The 17,310-nt window shown below is 33.4% G+C and overlaps 1 protein-coding gene across 14 annotated transcripts in view; it reads left to right on the top strand.

The window, feature by feature from the left end:
* Ppp1r9a (protein phosphatase 1 regulatory subunit 9A) overlaps nt 1-17,310 on the top strand; it is a 296,248-nt gene that overhangs the window by 203,984 nt on the left and 74,954 nt on the right. For 9 of the 14 annotated variants that reach the window (XM_078040394.1, XM_040291524.2, XM_078040395.1 and 6 more), the window contains one exon: nt 1,819-1,884. The exons of the other annotated variants lie outside the window; for them this stretch is intronic. In XM_078040394.1, coding sequence (XP_077896520.1) covers nt 1,819-1,884 — 66 coding nt within the window. The remainder of the gene's footprint in view (nt 1-1,818; nt 1,885-17,310) is intronic. 14 annotated transcript variants of the gene reach the window in all.

Below are 17,310 nucleotides of genomic sequence, written 5' to 3'. Positions count from 1 at the left end.
AGAATTACTTTTATTTGATAATATCCCCTGTGACATTCCCTGGACCTATCCAGGAAAACCTCTAATTAGTTACAGAGCAATTGAGTTCATCCAGCTAATTTTCAGAGCCAGTTCTTAGATCAACATTGTCTGCCAAAGGATAGAGAGCTTCTGTTTTTGATCAAATCATCTAAAGTTGATTCTAATTTGGAACTTGTCACATGGACAGATGGAAGTTGCTTGCCTGAATTGACTACATGGAAAACATCACAGTATAAGCAGTATATCCTGAAATTGTAAAAGTACAGTGGTCCGCTCTAAGAAGGAAGAAAGAGGGGGAATGTTTAGGAATAACACCTTATCATGTGTTACTTATGCTTACATATATCTATTTTAATGCTCTAGGAGATTCTAAGTCATTCTCTAGTAGAATTGAAATGTATAGTTAATCTCAAACTATTTAAATTGCTGCTTTTTCTGTTTTGTTTCCAAATATTTAAACTAGGAATAGTTTAAAATAAGCAAACAGCCAATTCCATTTTAATTTGCATTCCTGTTTCTGTTCACTCTCTGTTAAACATTCTGATTAAAGAAGAAGAAGTAGTAGTAGTACAAAGACTCTGCCTGAAGGCCAAAAAGTAAAAGGGAGGATCCTATAAAGAAAGGGAGATGAAAATCTAAACCACTAAAAAATTTTAATGTACATCTGAGTAATCTGTGATGAATGATTGCATTTCTGGATTTAATAGAATTACTGTGCATTTGTTTTTCTTTTTCTTTCTAACAATCTGAAAGGTAACTATAGAGGATTTCAGTAAACCCCTCAGACAGTCAGCACTATGCACATGGTATTCTGGGGGTATGGTAAATTTTTCAACTAGATTTTAATTTTTTATAACATCTAGTCTTCTGTCATAATCCACACTATTATTTTAGCCTTTAGTAGTGAGATGATATAATTCTGTTGTATATTTTTTCTGGCCTGTTTGTATTTTATGGGTACCTTTCTGTTAAAAAGCATATAATTTTAACTGCTGTGGGCTCAGGTTGGAATATAGTATCAAATGGTGCTATACCTCTTTTTTGAATTAGAAAATGAATATGGTCATGAAATTAAAATGAATAATTTTATACCTTTTTAAAAATTATGTGATTATTTGGCTTTTTAAAATATTCTTTTAAAACATGATATTTATTATATTGTAAAGTCAGTGGTTATAAGTCACATTTTAAAAATCTCTTTAGTTCATAGCAAGCTTAATCAACACTGTGGAGACTGAAGCCCCTTCTCTTAAAATACAGCTTTTTTAAAATAATTTGTTTTCATTACTGAAAATTAGTATCATTATACCAATATCACAATAGTGTTATTTTTAGAATCTTTTGAAGTATTTGATACAGTTTAAAGCAGCTACCTCCACAGATATGTCTTTCAATTGCTTGTGTTCACATGTAACAATCAGGCAAAATTATAATAGATGCTGTGACTTGTGTAAGTATTAAAAGGTTCACAAGATTGTAATTTTTATGTGAAAAGCATTCATGGGACTACATTAAATTTAACTCATGCTGTTTGCTGCTCCTGGTTGAAAACAGCTTGTGCTGTGTGTGCAAGATTGTGTTTATTTATGGATGGCAATTTAATAATGTGAATGGACCATATTCGTGTCCATGATATATGAAACAGAGTGGGAGTATCTTACCAAGGTCCAATAGCATCCTCTTCATATTTGACAGTGTGTTACAGCAAGCACCTGAACTTCAGTGTTTTTCGGTCCTTTTTCTCTCTTTTGAGGGGCTGGGGAAGCCTTCTTTAATTGTTTTTGTCAACCATTTTAGAACACTGTGGCTGAATTTCAAGGAGTATCTGCCAACTGCAATAACAATAACAACTGTGTCCTTAAGGTTTGTTTTATTTTTTTGATAGTAAATAATGCTTTTTTTTTAACCTTCCTGCTTCATGTGTGGAATTAAATATTCTGTTTCTTATTAACTATGCTCTGAAGAACTTCTCTAGAGCTATGATTTTTTGTGTGTTGAATAACAATTTGAAAATAATGATTTGAAAAAAATATTTCATTATGAAATGGTATATAATTTAGTTACAGTTTCTGTGGTTTGGACTCACTTCCTAATATTTAACCATGTTTGTTTTTAATTCCTAACACTTCAAATTGAATTTGTTAATTCAAGTTAAAGGGGGCCAAAGATATCCAATATCAAGGCTAAATGCTGGTTACATAATACGGTGTATATAGTGATTTATATTGTCCTTAAGTCCAATATTTATTTTTTAAAGTAAAGAATGTTCTGATACAAAGTTTTTAGTTTTTCATCACTAAGTATATATCTTTAAATTATGGCACTATTTATTTGCTTGATTTCAAGGGTTGACATACCAAAACATCTAAAAAGGTACTGCACTTTAAATAATGAAATTATCTCAGTAATAGAGATAATGGAGCTTAAAATGGAGGTCAAGTGTGTTTAAATGACAAAATAGTTGATGGTGATAAAGAGGAGCCTGAAGAAATATAAAATCTTTTAAATAGCTGTTCAGAGACTTCAATTTTATTTGATCTTTAAAAATCATTAAATTTAATTATATCCTTTGGTTTATGATTTTCAAATTTATAATAATGATGATTGTTATTGAAACTGAGAGCCATAAGGTTCTGGGAAAGCATAGTGGAAGTCTGTCTATGGTTGATCTAGCCTAAGCCAACTGTGTGTACACGTCTCTCTCTCCCTCTCTCTCTCTCTCTCTCTCTCTCTCACACACACACACACACACACACACACACACACACACACACACACACACATATACACATTCTCAAACTATCCCCAGGAGGTGGACAGCCTCCTCTATTTTAAAGGTACCCTCTAGGGATATAACTTGTATTTATAACACTGAACACAGGAATATGATAGGATCAAACAAAATAGAATTAGAATAAGAACTTCATCTAAACCAGGTCATCTCTTATAGCTCATTTTCTTTGTATAATTACATTTTGTTTCATTTATTTGCTTATTTATTAAATTTATGATACGGGGGATTGAAGCCATGGTGCTCTACCACTGATCTATATCCCCATCCCTTTTTGAAAATTTTTTATTTGTGTTTTTTAAAGTTTGAATTTTTTATTGGTTCTTTTTAGTTATACATGACAATAGGATTTGTTTTGACATAATTATAAAAACATGGAGTATAATTTGCTCTAATTCAGTACCCAGTGTTTCTACTTTCCTTCTCCTCCTCCCTTCTCCTGTTCCCTACCTTACTCTACTGATCTTTCTATCTTACTTACAGTTTTTTTTTTTTTTTTTTTTTTGGCCTGGGGAAGCAGGTATCAGGGATTGAACTCAGGGACACTCAACCACTGAGCCACATCCCCAGCCCTATTTTGTATTTTACTTAGGAGCAGAGTCTCACTGAATTTCTTAGCCCCTCACTTTTGCTGAGACTGGCTTTGAACTCATGATCCTCCTGCCTCAGCCTCACGAGATGCTGGGATTACGGGCATGTGCCACTGTGCCTGGCCAGTTTTTTTTTTTTTTTAATTAATGTTTTGTGAATGTGCATGATGGTGATATTCACTGTGGCATATTCAAATATCCAAATAGGAAAGTTAGGTCAGATTTATTCCACTGACTCTCCCTGTCTCATCCTTTCTCCCTTTCCTTCATTCCCCTTTGTCTACTTTCATTCCCCTTTGTGTATTCCAATATATATATATATATATATATATATATATATATATATATATATATATATATTTTCACTACCTTATTTTAAATAAGTTTCCACATATTAGAGAATACATATCAACCTTTGACCTTTTGGGTCTGGCTTGTTTTGGGGACTGGCATGATAGTCTTTAGATCCATCCATTTGCTGGCAAATGCCATAAAGTCTCTCTTCTTCATGGCTAAGTAATACTCTAGTATGTGTGTGTGACATTTTCTTTATCCATTAATCTGATGAAGGATTGTGTTGGTATAAACATTGATGTGCCTGTGTCACTGTCATGAGCTGATATTAAAATCCTTTGGATATATACTGAGAAGTGGGATAGCTGGCCTATATGGTGGTTCCATTCCTAGTTTTTTTGAGGAATCTCCATACTGCTTTCCAGAGTGGCTGCACTAATTTGTAATCTCACCAGCAATGTATGAGTGTGCTTTTTCCCCCATATCCTCACCAACATTTATTATTACTTGTAGTCTTGATAATTACCATTCTGACTGGAATAAGATGAAATCTCAATGTAGTTTTAATTTACATTTCTCTAATTGCTAGTCCTTGAATTTTTTTTTTATATATTTGTTGACCATTCATATTTCTTCTTTTGAAAAGTGTCTTCTTAATTTCTTTGCTCATTTATTGATTGGGTTATTTGATTTTGTGTTGTTACGTGTTTTGAGTTCTTTGTATATCCTGGATATTAATTCCCTATCTGAGGAGCAGGTGGCAAAGGTTTTCTCCTATTCTCTTGACTCTCTCCATGATCTTAACTGTTTGTTTTGCTCTGAGGATGCCATCCCACTTATTGATTTTTTTTTTTTAAATTTTACTTCTTGTGCTTTAAGAGGCTTGTTAAGGAGTGAGTTCCTGAGCTGGGCCTACATTTTCTTTTAGCACTTGCAGGGTTTCTGATCTAATGCCTAGGTCTTTGATCCACCTGGAGTTGAGTTTTGTGCAGGATGAGAGATAGGGGTTAAATTTTATTCTATTATGTATAGATTTCCAGTTTTCCTAGCACCATTCCTTAAAAAGCCTATTTTTCCCCCAACATATGTTTTTGGCACCTTTGCTCAGTATTAGATAAATGTATTTATGTGGGATTATTTCTGTGTCTTCTATACTATTCCATTGATATTTATGCGTGTTTTGTCACTATAGCTCTGTAGTGTAATTTAAATTCCAGTATTGTGATGCCTCCTGCTTTGCTTGTATCACTAAGGATTGCATTGGCTATTCTGGGTCTCTTGCTTTTCCAAATGAATTTAAAACTGCTTTTTCTAGTTCTGTGAAGAACATCATCAGGATTTTGATAGGAATTGCATTGAATTTGTATAGCACTTTTGGTAGTATTGCCATTTTGACAATATTAATTCTGCCTATCCAAGAATATGAGAGATCATTCTAGCTCATAAGATCTTCTTCAATTCTTTCTTTAGTGTTCTATAGTTTTCTTTGTAGAAGCCCTTCACCTCTTTGGTTAGATTGATTCACAAGTATTTTATTTTATTTTATTTTGAGGCTATTGTGAATGGGAAAGTTTTCCAAATTTCTTTTTAATTGGATTTATCATTGTAGTATAGGAATGCAGTTGATTTATGGGTGTTGATCTTGTATCCTGCTCCTTTGCTGAATTAATTTATGAGCTCTAAAAGTCTTCTGGTGGAGTTTTTTGAATCTTCTAAATATAGGATCATATAAGCAGCAAACAGAGGTAATTTGAGCTCTTCTTTCCCTATTCATATCTCTTTAATTTCTTTCTCTTGCTTGACTGCCCTGACTAGAGTTTCCAGGACTATGTTGAATAGGCATGGTGAAAGTGGGTACCCTTCTCTTGTTCCTGTTTTTATAGGAAATTCTTTCTGTTTTACTTTATTTAAAATCATTTTGGCCATGGGCTTATCATTTATAACCTTTACAATGTTGAGGTGAGTTCCTTCTGTCCCTAGTTTTTCTAGTGTTTTAAACATGAATGGGTGCTGCACTTTCTCAAATGTTTTTTTCTGCATAAAATGAGATAATAATGTGATTCTTGTCCTTAAGTCTGTTTAATGGTGGATTACATTTATTGATTTCTGTTTGTTGAACTAACCTTGCATCCCTGGGACAAAACCCACTTGGTCATTTTTAATGTATTTTTGTATGAGGTTTGTTAAAATTTTATTAAGAATTTTTGCATTGGACCGGGGTTATAGCTCAGCGGTATAGCATTGCCCAGCATGCATGAGGCACTGGGCTCGATCCTCAGCACCACACAAAAATGAATACATAGATAAAATAAAGCTATTAAAAAAGGAAAAGTAAAATATCTGTTAAAAATTATTTAAAAAAGAAAGATATTGTGTCCATCTATAACCCCCCCCCCCTTTTCTTTCCTTGATATGTCTTTGTCTGGGTTTGGTATCAAGGTGATACTGACTTCATATAATGAAATTGGCAGAGTTCCCTCCTTTTCTATTTCATGAAATAATTTGAGGAGGATTGGTATTAGTTCTTTAAAGGTCTGATAAAACTGCACTGAGAATCAGTCTGGTCCTGGGCTTTTCTTTGTTAGAAGGTTTTTGATTGCTGCTTCAATTCCATTACTTGATATTGATCTGTTTAAGTTTTCTGTATCTTCCTGGTTCAGTTCGGGTTGGTCATATGTCTCTAGGAATTTGTCAATATCTTCAAGATTTTCTAGCTTATTAAAATATAAATTTTCAAAATAGTTTCTGATGATTCTCTGGATTTCAGTAGCAACTGTGGTGATATTGACTTTTGCATCCTGGATTTTGTTAATTTGAGGTTTTTCCTTTTGGTTAGTTTGGCTAAGGGTTTATCAATCTTATCTTTTTAAAAAAACACCTTTTTGTTGTGGTGATCTTTTATGTTGTTTTTTAATCTCAATTTTATTAATTTTGGCTCTGATTTTAATTATTTCCTGTCTTCATCTGACTTTACTGTTTCTTGTTCTTTTTCTGGGACTTTGAGGTGTAATGTTAGATTATTTATTTGGTATCTTTCTGTTCTTTTGGTGTCTGAACTCACTGCTATGAACTTTCCTGTTAGTACTGCCTTAGTACTCTTCAAGAGATTTTGATATGGTGTATTACTATTTTTATTTACTTCTAAGATTTTTTTTATTTCTCCCCTGATTTCTTCTGCTATCCATTCATCATTTTAAAGTGTATTATTTAATCTCCAGGTGTTAGCATGGTTTCTGTTTTTGATCTTATCATTGATTTCTAATTTTATTATGATCTGATAGAATGTAATGCATTATCTCTTATTCTTCTGTATTTGCTAAGATTTTTTTGTGACCTCAAATATGGTCTATTTTAGAAAATGTTCCAAGTGCTGCTAAGAAGAAAGTAAGTTCAGTTGTTGATGAATGAAATATTATGCAGATATCTATTAGTTTCATATTATTAATTGTAATTTTTAGTTTTGTAGCATTTTTTCTTAGTTTTTGTTTGGATGATCTATTCAGTGGTGAAAGAGGCATGTTAATGTCACCCAGTATTATTGTTTTGTGATCTGATTCTTAATGATGAGAAGGGTTTGTTGACATACATAGATGCTCTGTTGTTTGGCATAAATATTTATGATCATGATATCTTGTTGATTTATGATTACCTTAAACAGTATGAGGTAACTTGTCTCTTGTGATTAATCTTGGCTTGAAGTTCACTTTATCTAAGAATATCTATCCCTGTTTGTTTTCAGTACCATTTGAATGGTATGTCTTTTCCTATCCTTTCATCTTCAGTCTGTGAATGTCTTTACTTGTAAGGTAAGTCTCTTAAAGACAGCATATTGTTGTTTCTTGTTTTTTTTTTTTTTTAATCTGGTCTGCTAACCTCTGTCTTTTGTTTGTTTGAAGAGTTTATATCATTTATATTCAGTTATTTTTGAGAAATTGTTTTTATTTCCTGTCATTTTGGTTTATTTCTTATATTTAAATTGGACTTCATTCTCCTTTAATTGACTATTCTTCTAATATAATTTCTCCTTATGTTGTTTTTCATTTTTATTTTTTCATGAAACATTTTATTAAGTATGTTTTGTACTGCAGGCTGAATTCTTTTAGCTTTTGTTTTATCATAGAAAATTTTTTATCTCTTCTTCAGTTCTGAAACTTAACTTTTCTTGCTTGGTATCCATTTTCTTTCAGAGATTGGTATATATTTTTCCAAGACCTCCTGGCTTTTAATGTCTGTGTTGAGTAATCAGTTGAAATGCAGATTGGTTTACCTCTAAATGTGACACTTTTTTTTTCTTGCAGCTTTTAAAATTCTATCCTTATTCTGTGTGGTGGGCATTTTCATGATAATATGTCTTGGAGTGGATCTATTATGATTTTGTATATTTAGAATCCTGTATAACTTTTGTATTTGAATTTCCATCTCTTTCTTAAGGTTTGGAAATTTTCCAATATTATTTTATTGAAAATATTGTGCATTTCTTTAGTTTGTATTTCAGAGCCTTCATATTTCACAGTGAATCTTAAACTTGGCCTTTTGATGTTATCCCAGATATCTTGAATTTTCAGTTCATGATCTTTTAATGTCTTTTTTGATCAACTTTATTTTCAAAATTATATAGTTTTTGTCTTCAGGGTCTGAAAATCTATCTTCAAAGTGGCCTGATCAATTGATGATACATTCCATTAAATTTTTAATTTGGTTTATTGCTTCTTTAATTTCAAGAATTTTTGTTTGATTGTTTTTCAGAATCTCCATCTCTCTATTGAACTGATCTTTCATTTCCTGTATTTTCTCTCTAATTTTATTCTTTATGTATTCTTTTAGCTCATAGAACAGTTTTTTAAAGATAATGTTATTGTGGTTTTATACATTTATTTTATTTATTTTTATGTGGTGCTGAGGATAGAACACAGTGCCTCTTACATTCAAGGCAAGCACTCTGCCACTGAGCTATAACTGCAGTCCTCATGGAACAGTTTAACTGTGAACTTTATCTAAAGAAGATATTTCCTCCATAGGGGTGTCAATGAAATCTATTGTTAAAACATTATGGGCTGTTTGGGATGGTGTGTTCCTTTGTTTTTTCATATTTGTATGTCTGCCCATCTATTGGTATAGTTCTGATTTCTTCCTTTTTTAAAATACTTATTTTTTATTTTATATGGACTCAATATCTTTATTTTATTTGTATGTGGTGCTGAGAATCGAACCCAGTGCCTCATGCATGCTAGGTGAGCACGCTACCACTTGAGCCACATCCCCAACCCTGATTTCTTCTTTTAACTAAAGGGCTACTTTGTGAGCTTTGTTATTTTAGGAGCCCTGGGTTAGGTGACCATTCAGATTATGATAATTTAAGTGAATGTGTGACCTCCAATTCCAATATCAGCACCACTTCAATATCATTGAATCCTATTTACTATAATCACTTCAGAGCCATGCCTTAGTCTGTTTATCCTTGATAAAAAATACAAATGTTGTAATTGTTCTCTAAGGCTCCTCAAATTCAAATATAAACCTATATTAAAGTTCTGAAATAGGTCAAATAATTAGTTGATAAATGTAATAAATGTATTATTTCTTTCCACAATTTCATCTTGAGCTATTTACTCTGTTTTAAGGATCTTTCTGTTAAGTGAGGTCTAAAAGCAGGGAGGAAGAAAGCTTAGGCAAAAAGAAAAGGGAAAGAGTGTGAGAAGGGGGGTGGAGGGAACGAATATAAAAGAATAATTTACACCAAGATAAAAAGGAGAAATAGATGAATGGTTAATATTTGAGGTAGTAACAGATAATGCAAGTGGATGAATAAGGGGTAAGAGAAGCAAGTATAAATTAGACCCAGGAAAACAAAGATAGGAAGATTAAATCCAATTAATGCTTTAACTCATTAGATGAAATACATTCACATTGAAGGTACAGTGTGGGCTATTGAATTAACAAATATCATTCAAGTTAAAGAGTTATTTATATGATCAAAATTGACATTAAATTATTTATAGTAACCCATGTCAAGGTGAAGAAAATTCTTAGTTTGGATTTCATCGGGGTTTAGACATTTAGCAGATATCCATCAGTCTTTGGTTATGGATCTCTCCAGAGTTGCAGGGGCACAGCAGCCAGTTCCCTAGTTGATATGAACCTCCTACCAGCAGCTTCTGGTTTGACTGCTGGGAGGGTGCAGTGTTGTAACTTGGTTATTTCTATCGTATGCAGTAGTCCAGGTTACGGACTCTGAAGTGTCCCTGTGATTGCTATGGGTGACCATGTAACTACTTCCCCCATAGGTTTCTTTTCATAGTAGTAAAGATGTTGATCTGTGAGTGCAGGAATTCTGGTTGTGAGTTTTCTGTGGGTGTTCTGTGGTACAGAAGTATTTCCCTGGCCATTGCAAATCTCTGAGTTACTATTATAAAGGGTTTCCGGTGGTTTACCTGGCCTCCACTGCCCCAGTTTGTGAATGGCAGGTATGATTCTCTCTGTTGATTATGTCTGATGTAAGATCCTGCCAGTATCCAAACAATGCCCTTTCACTTGCCAGTTGTGATCATGAGTCAGATTAGGCACCAGTTAAGGTTGGGATCAGCCTCTTCTTCCTGCATAGACTCTGGTAATTTCCTACTGGGTGTCTCTATCACTGGGTGTTCAGGCAGCTGCCCTCTTAGTCTTCTGCAAGTGCCTGCCCCAATGTAATGATCTGGGCCTGGGGAATCTGCTTCTTCTATGGGGGCCAAAGCTGCTTCATTGCTGTCTCTGAGTTCAGCGAGTGCATGCTGCACAAGGCTTTTTGGGTCACAGAGGCTAAGTGGGGTTAGGTGTAATTCCCTGCACAGGGCCCCATCTTCCATTCCCCTTGTTTGTGATAAGACAGAGGGAGAGGGGTTTCAGCATTTGGGGCTAGTTGTGGTCTATCTAGTTCTTTCTGGCCAAATTATTACAATGTCTTACTGCAGGGGCCTTCCCTGTGGTTTAATTTGGAGCTGGCTGTGCATGGAAAGATTTAAGGGGGGTAACTGACTAGTTGGCTGAGGACTCCTCAAGATGGCTTTCTTTTCATGATTTCATTTTAAGCTATGGACTGTTGTAAGGTTCCTTCTTTTACCATCACATTTTAAATTTTGTCTGTCTTTCCAAATGTTTTTTAGCAAGTGAGCTTAAGAGATTTTTAATTCCCCCTTCTACCTCCACCTGGCTTTCTCTCTGTTGTCCCTTCCCCCTTCTCGTCCCCAGGTTCTGGTTGGGATTAGGGGACTCTTAAGTTTCTTTTCTACTCTGGTAACCTATTTTCCAGTCTCTCCAGGTCTCAGACTTTGTAATATTGAGTCTTAGAACATTTATTTTGTCACCTCCCTCTCAATTCTGCTTTTCCTTCACTGCCTCCTTTCTGAGTTGTGAGGAGATTGGGACTTGCTGCCTCACTTGCTTCTGCCATCTTCCTGTCTCCTAAATTTTTAATTTTGAGACAGGGTCTTACTAAGTTATGGAGGATGACCTTCAGCTTGCAATCCTCTTGCCTCAGCCTCCTGAGTTTACAGACATGTGCCATCATGCTCAGTTCTTTAAGTAGAATTATAATGCCTGTGACTTGAATATGTTTTGCTTATGAGTTTCTTTTCAGCTTCCACATTGTGGTATTATTTTTTCTTGAGGCAGATACAAACTACCAAAAAACAAAAACAAACCAAAATCCACAAACCAAAAACAAAGACTATTAAATTCCTTTGAAATTATAGACTTTATTAAAACTCCTTAGAAATCATGCTAGAATAATTCTATATTACATGGATGAGCCACAGAGCTTGCAGTATTAAAAAGATGACATGGAAACAAAAACACAAATGACAATATTTTTCTAGCCTTAAAAACATTGTTTTTTTCCAATAAGTTGAATATAATTCTTTATCAGAAATTTCTTAAATACTAAAAGTCACAGAATCAGTTTATTAGCATAGGAAGCCAACTTATCTTCCCATGTATAGGGATTCCCTGGTTGCCCCATGCCTTTGCTCTTCCAGTTTTCTCTACCTTGAAGCCATTTACTATCCACTCTTTGTTGCTCTTGAATACTCACTAAATCCCATTCACCTTTCAGGGTTCTGTTTAGGTTTCATCTCCTCCAGATATTTTCTTTTCTCCATAAAGAAATTTTTCTCCATAACATTGTTGGGCTCTCAGCTAAGTTAAGGGCCCATTTTTTAATGAGTCAATAGGACTATGTATATCTATATCTTTACCTATAAATTTCCTCCATTGCCATCATATCTTCAAGAACAGTGGTTTGTGGATCTTTAGTACATTCAGGGATGAGCACAGCATCAGGCAGATTAGGGGAAACCAGGAAGTTGAACTAAATTGAAACCCAATACATGGTATCTAGTAAGATAGAGATTGGAGATAGGGAAAGGACTAAAGGAATAATCTACATTTAGCTCCTTCTGTGACTTTTTGTTTGCCATCACATTATGAATGTCTTGAGAGACCAGGGATTTGGAAGAAAACCCTATCTCTGTCATACTATGTTGACATCCTTGGCATGTGAAATCAGAAAAAAAAAAATGATTATGTACATTTAATCCATTGAAAATTTTGGAACTTTGAAAATACCAACTTAGTGACTTAGCTTGACATGACTTCTTTTTAGTCATAACTGAATAAACCCACCATAGAAACAGAATAGTGAGAATAGCCTAAATTATGTCAAGATCAATACTGTGTAAGTGGCCTTCTTCTCCTTCCTAGCATATTAACTTAGAAATAGCCTTCAAGCATAGAAATACATTTTCATGAGCAATAAAGACTGAATGACAACTTGACCAAGGATTATGTACTAAAGCTGTCTTATCATGAGGATTTGTCAGGCTTGATAATGGCTCACTCATTTTAAACTGATATTGATGCTACTAAGTATGGTAAAAACTCTAATTGATTTCTGGAGTTCCAGATCCTTAAGGGATTTAAAAGGAATTATTAAAATAAAATTGACATAGTGTGCACAGATCTTTAAGGTGTAATTTAATTTAAAATCATATTTAATTAGAAATAATCTATATATGATAAAATACACCAATTCTAAGTGTATTTAAGTTAACAGTTTGGTAAATAACCACTAACACAACTAAGATGTAGACCATTTATGTTATCCCAAATAGTAACCTCATGTGACTCTGTAGTCACTCTTAAGCCTGAAGCAACCAGTCTGCGTTCTGACACTATAGATTAATTTTGCCAGTTCTAGAATGTCACTTGAATGAAATAGTTCTTTTTTTATGACTTCTTTTAATCATCCTACCTTGTTTATCCTTAATTATTATGATGCTTCTCTAATTGGTATTGCTTTGAGTTATGTAGACAACTCAAGGCATGTCCAAAATGGGATGTCCAGTTGGGGAACCTCATCATAAAGCCAGAATGTCATGGGCCATAATTCATTATAGATAGAAAACTACCATCCAAGGGCTGCATGTAAATTTACCAATATCAAATCTTAATGCTGAGTGGGAGAGAAGAAAAATGTACTCTGAGAAATCATTATCACAAGGAACCTGAATGTATTCTGTATTTCAGGAGGGAGAAAAAAATCATATCCTTCCTTGGGGCATTCACATTTATCAAAATCTAAAAGCTAAAGTTTCAAAAAACATGAGTTTATAGTTTCAAAGTACAAAATTCACAGAAATAAAACACTGAATAACAAATTGCCTAAGAAAGAAAGAAGGGAGGTAGGAAGAAGGGGGGAAGGAAGAAGGGAAAGAAAAGGAAATACAGAGAAAGAAGAAAAAAAAGATAATTTCAAAATCATTTTATTATCCATTATATCAAACTGGAATAAATATCTCCATTAACATATAATAGATTCAGAGGACATACAAACAAGACTAGTGTAGCTTTGATGCCAGGAATACAGTGAAACCTTCAGTGTGTAAGATGTATGAAGTAATCAGGTATAACCTTGGTACTGAAACCTGATAATGATGAGAAAGAAGATTATAGGTCTATTCCATTCATAAAAATAATACAAAAAAATCTTAAACAAACATTTAACAAACTAAATCTAAAACAAATAAAAAAGATGATGTAATAGCCAGATTGGGTTTACCTAGGAATGCAGGTATGGATTAACATTTGAAAATCAGTCACTTCTTGTATTTGACATTGTACTAAATGGCATGAAGAAGTAGTTAAAGAAACAAATTGGAAAAGAAGGGTAAAAGTTGTTACATTCATGTATAATCTTAAACTTATATATAAGGTTGTTTTTTAATAGGTGATGAGAATGATCATTTACAAAACTTTTAAACTATCTACACTATTAGAAATAAGACATCAGCAAGTTTTCGTGATCCATAATTAATACAAATATAATATCTATTTTAATGTGTCTATAAATGGGAAATATAATTTATAACTTAACCATTTATAAGGTATCAAGAACTCAAAGATGTTCAATACTTTGTGGGGAAAATTAAACTTTAATTGAAGCATTTTAAAAAGCTTGTATGAAAGTACAGTGAAATATTGTTTATAGATTGGATGATTCAGTAGCTTAATTGAGTCAGTTTTCTTCAAATTGATTATATATTTAGTGCAATTCTAGTAAAAACAATCCCAAAAGATATTTAAATAGACTTTAGTACATTGTTGCTTAAATATATGGAAGAATAATTCATCCAAAATAAGCACAACATTTCTTAAAACATACCTTAAAAGAGAAGTAATGATCATTAAACTTTAGTAATTTAGACCACAGGGCAAAGAAATGTACAAATTGACCAAGGAGTCCACAAGCAACCCCTCACTTATAGGAAAATTTGATTTGTGATACAGATAACACTTGGTATCATTAAAGAAATATTTGGCTTTTCCCATTTAGAAAAAACATTGTGAAATGATCCCGCATCTCAATTTATACCAACATTCCATTCTAGTGGACTGACTATTCAAATATGAAAAGCCAAACTATGATATTCAGAAGACAGTGTTGAGTGTCTTTTTGATCTCAGTGCAAGAAATAGTTCCTTAAAATGAGACACTTATGCAAACAAAAACATGAAGGGAAGGATTGAGAGAACTGACTATCATAGAATTAATTAAGAGCTCCCATTTATCAAAAGAATACTTTTAAGAAAGTGAAAAGATACAGCAGAAGCTGGAAGAAAATGTCTGAAAAATAAGTAATTGAAAGAGAATTATATTAAGAGCATATTCATGAGCTAATGAGAAAAGACTGTGTAAGGGCCATGGGCTCAAATAGGTGTGTCACAGAAGACACCTCAGTGGCAAATGATGCCTAACACTAACAACAGTCAATCATGAAGTGGAAATTAAAAACCAAGATGAAATACAATTTTATACCTACTGAATTGACTTACATCAGGTGTTTTCAGTTTCAGGAAGGTGGTAAACTAAGGGAAAACTCTTTATTTTCTGCACATGGGAAAATAAATTGGCCCAACCACTTTGAAAAATTATTTGGCACTATATAGTAAAGCTGATACACTGATTTTATTTCTTGGTAAACACCTTTGTAAAACCCTGATATACACGAACCATAACACTCATGTTTAAGATTGTTTTTTAATAGAAAAAAATGTAAAAGTACTGACACACTGTTATATAAAAGTATAGTTAATTTTTTTAAAAAACCTAAGAATGAAACAATTGATCAGAATTCCTTCAGAAGGGTCAGAGAGTGAAATGGAGTCAAGAGGCTCCGATGAGGGACTGAGTGGAGCAATACTCCTGTGTCCTTGAATTTAAGCTGATCAATGGTAGTGTTTCAGTATTTATGCAATATGTTTCTTTATTTTATACATAGTCTTTGTGTCAACTCAATACTTAATATGTAAAATCCTCCATATACAGTATTCTGTATTTAGCAGTCATTGCTATAAAGTGAATATGACGTGGTATCCTGAGGACTTTAAAAAATGGCTTAAAACTCTTTGAAATTCACCTAAATGTGAGAATCTCCTGGTACTTCTTTAAAAATTCAAATTTCTCCACTTAGCCTCAGATCTACTTATTCAGTATATATATTGTAGGGGATTTAGAACTGTGGGTTTTGTTGGAAGAGGTTCAATGCAGCCAGTGTTGGGATTATTCAATTTAAAGATGCTAAGAATACCAAGGTGAAAACTTTTGAGTCTTGAAAGAAGGAATTGCTGTTGCAAATCACAAGGTAGTCATGTGAGGGAAGGATTAATGTTCACCCTGGAAGGAGAATATAATATTGAGATTATATTTATCATTAATCTATCATGCACAAAAGTACCATCATGACATTTTTGTTGATTTCATTTTTTGTTTTCATTTCTCTTTAAATCCTGTAGATAGGATTCTCTTTGATGATTTACTATCATTTTTGCAATCATATGAATTGATTTTTTTACAAATACACCATATGTTCTAAGATTCTATTAGGTGTGTAATTATAGGATTATTAAAATAATAACATATGCCACTTTGGTAACTGTAGTTGTCCTCTTCTGCAGATTAAAAATTCAGGGAATACAAATCTCTCAGTCTCTTCCCACAGTTCTGTTGGCATCAGAATAAGTACTTCATTGTTTCCTTGGCAAGTAAAATGAAACTCAAGGAAGACTGCCAGTTTGAAATTGTAGTGTGACATTTGAATTATAGAGGTCTACTTTAGTCTGTTGACTGTTTAGTTCAGGATCTTAATGGGAGGAAGAGGGATCACTGGTATATGTAGAATATATCTATTAGAAACTTAAAGACAATGGCATTTATCTCTTGGCTAATAGGTGACATTTATTAAAAGTAATTAAGAATGTTGGGTCAAGGAAAAACTACATTTTATAGTGCTATTTTGCTGTGAAAACAATAAATAAATGTGCTACAGAATTTAAATAATTTAAAAGGTGACCTATCAAAAAGGCCAATAGCCATAGTATAAAAGAATTGTTTGTAACTAAGAACACATGAATTTTAGGTTTCTGATTTTAATTTTTGTTTGAAAATTGGTTTTTTGTTGTTTTCTGTTTTTCTGTAGTACAAAAAGCTGGGCAATACATAGTGCATTCAAGAAAAAGACACGTTTTACCTATAGAACAGAGTATATAGAATGCAGTAATGGTTAGAAAGGTTTTGTAAAAGTAAATTGAACAATATTGTTTAGACTTTCTAAAATAAGCAGAATTTCTAGACTTTTTTTTCCATTAGATAATCATTGGGAAATAATTCTCTGCAGGTCCCTCACATTTCTGAGGCACTGGCTGCCCTTTGTTCTTGGCTGTCTTTTCAAGTGTTTGTGTAGTACACTGCCTGGGAAGATAGAGTCTGTCCCTCCAGATCAAAAGACGGTCATGCTTTGTATATAAAAGACTCACTTTACCTAAGCTCTGAGTTTTTCTCCTGACCTGTCATCGACATTCCTATGCAGGACTCGTCAGGCCCTCTTGTCATCACTCTTGGAAAATTGTGGCTTGAGGAACCAGCACAAAAATGATGGTGGTTTGTTTCAACTTGTATGAAGACACATCCTGGCTTAGAGGAAGGTTCAGACCCAGTTGTTCTGACAATATTTACAGAAACACACACCTACATTGAGCATGAGGGAAGTAATTTCAATCACTGTGGTCAGACACCTAGTGACTC

The sequence above is a fragment of the Ictidomys tridecemlineatus genome, chromosome 2 (genome assembly GCF_052094955.1).
Source record: "Ictidomys tridecemlineatus isolate mIctTri1 chromosome 2, mIctTri1.hap1, whole genome shotgun sequence".
Taxonomy (NCBI): domain Eukaryota; kingdom Metazoa; phylum Chordata; class Mammalia; order Rodentia; family Sciuridae; genus Ictidomys; species Ictidomys tridecemlineatus.
This window is presented reverse-complemented; position numbering and strand designations above follow the sequence as displayed.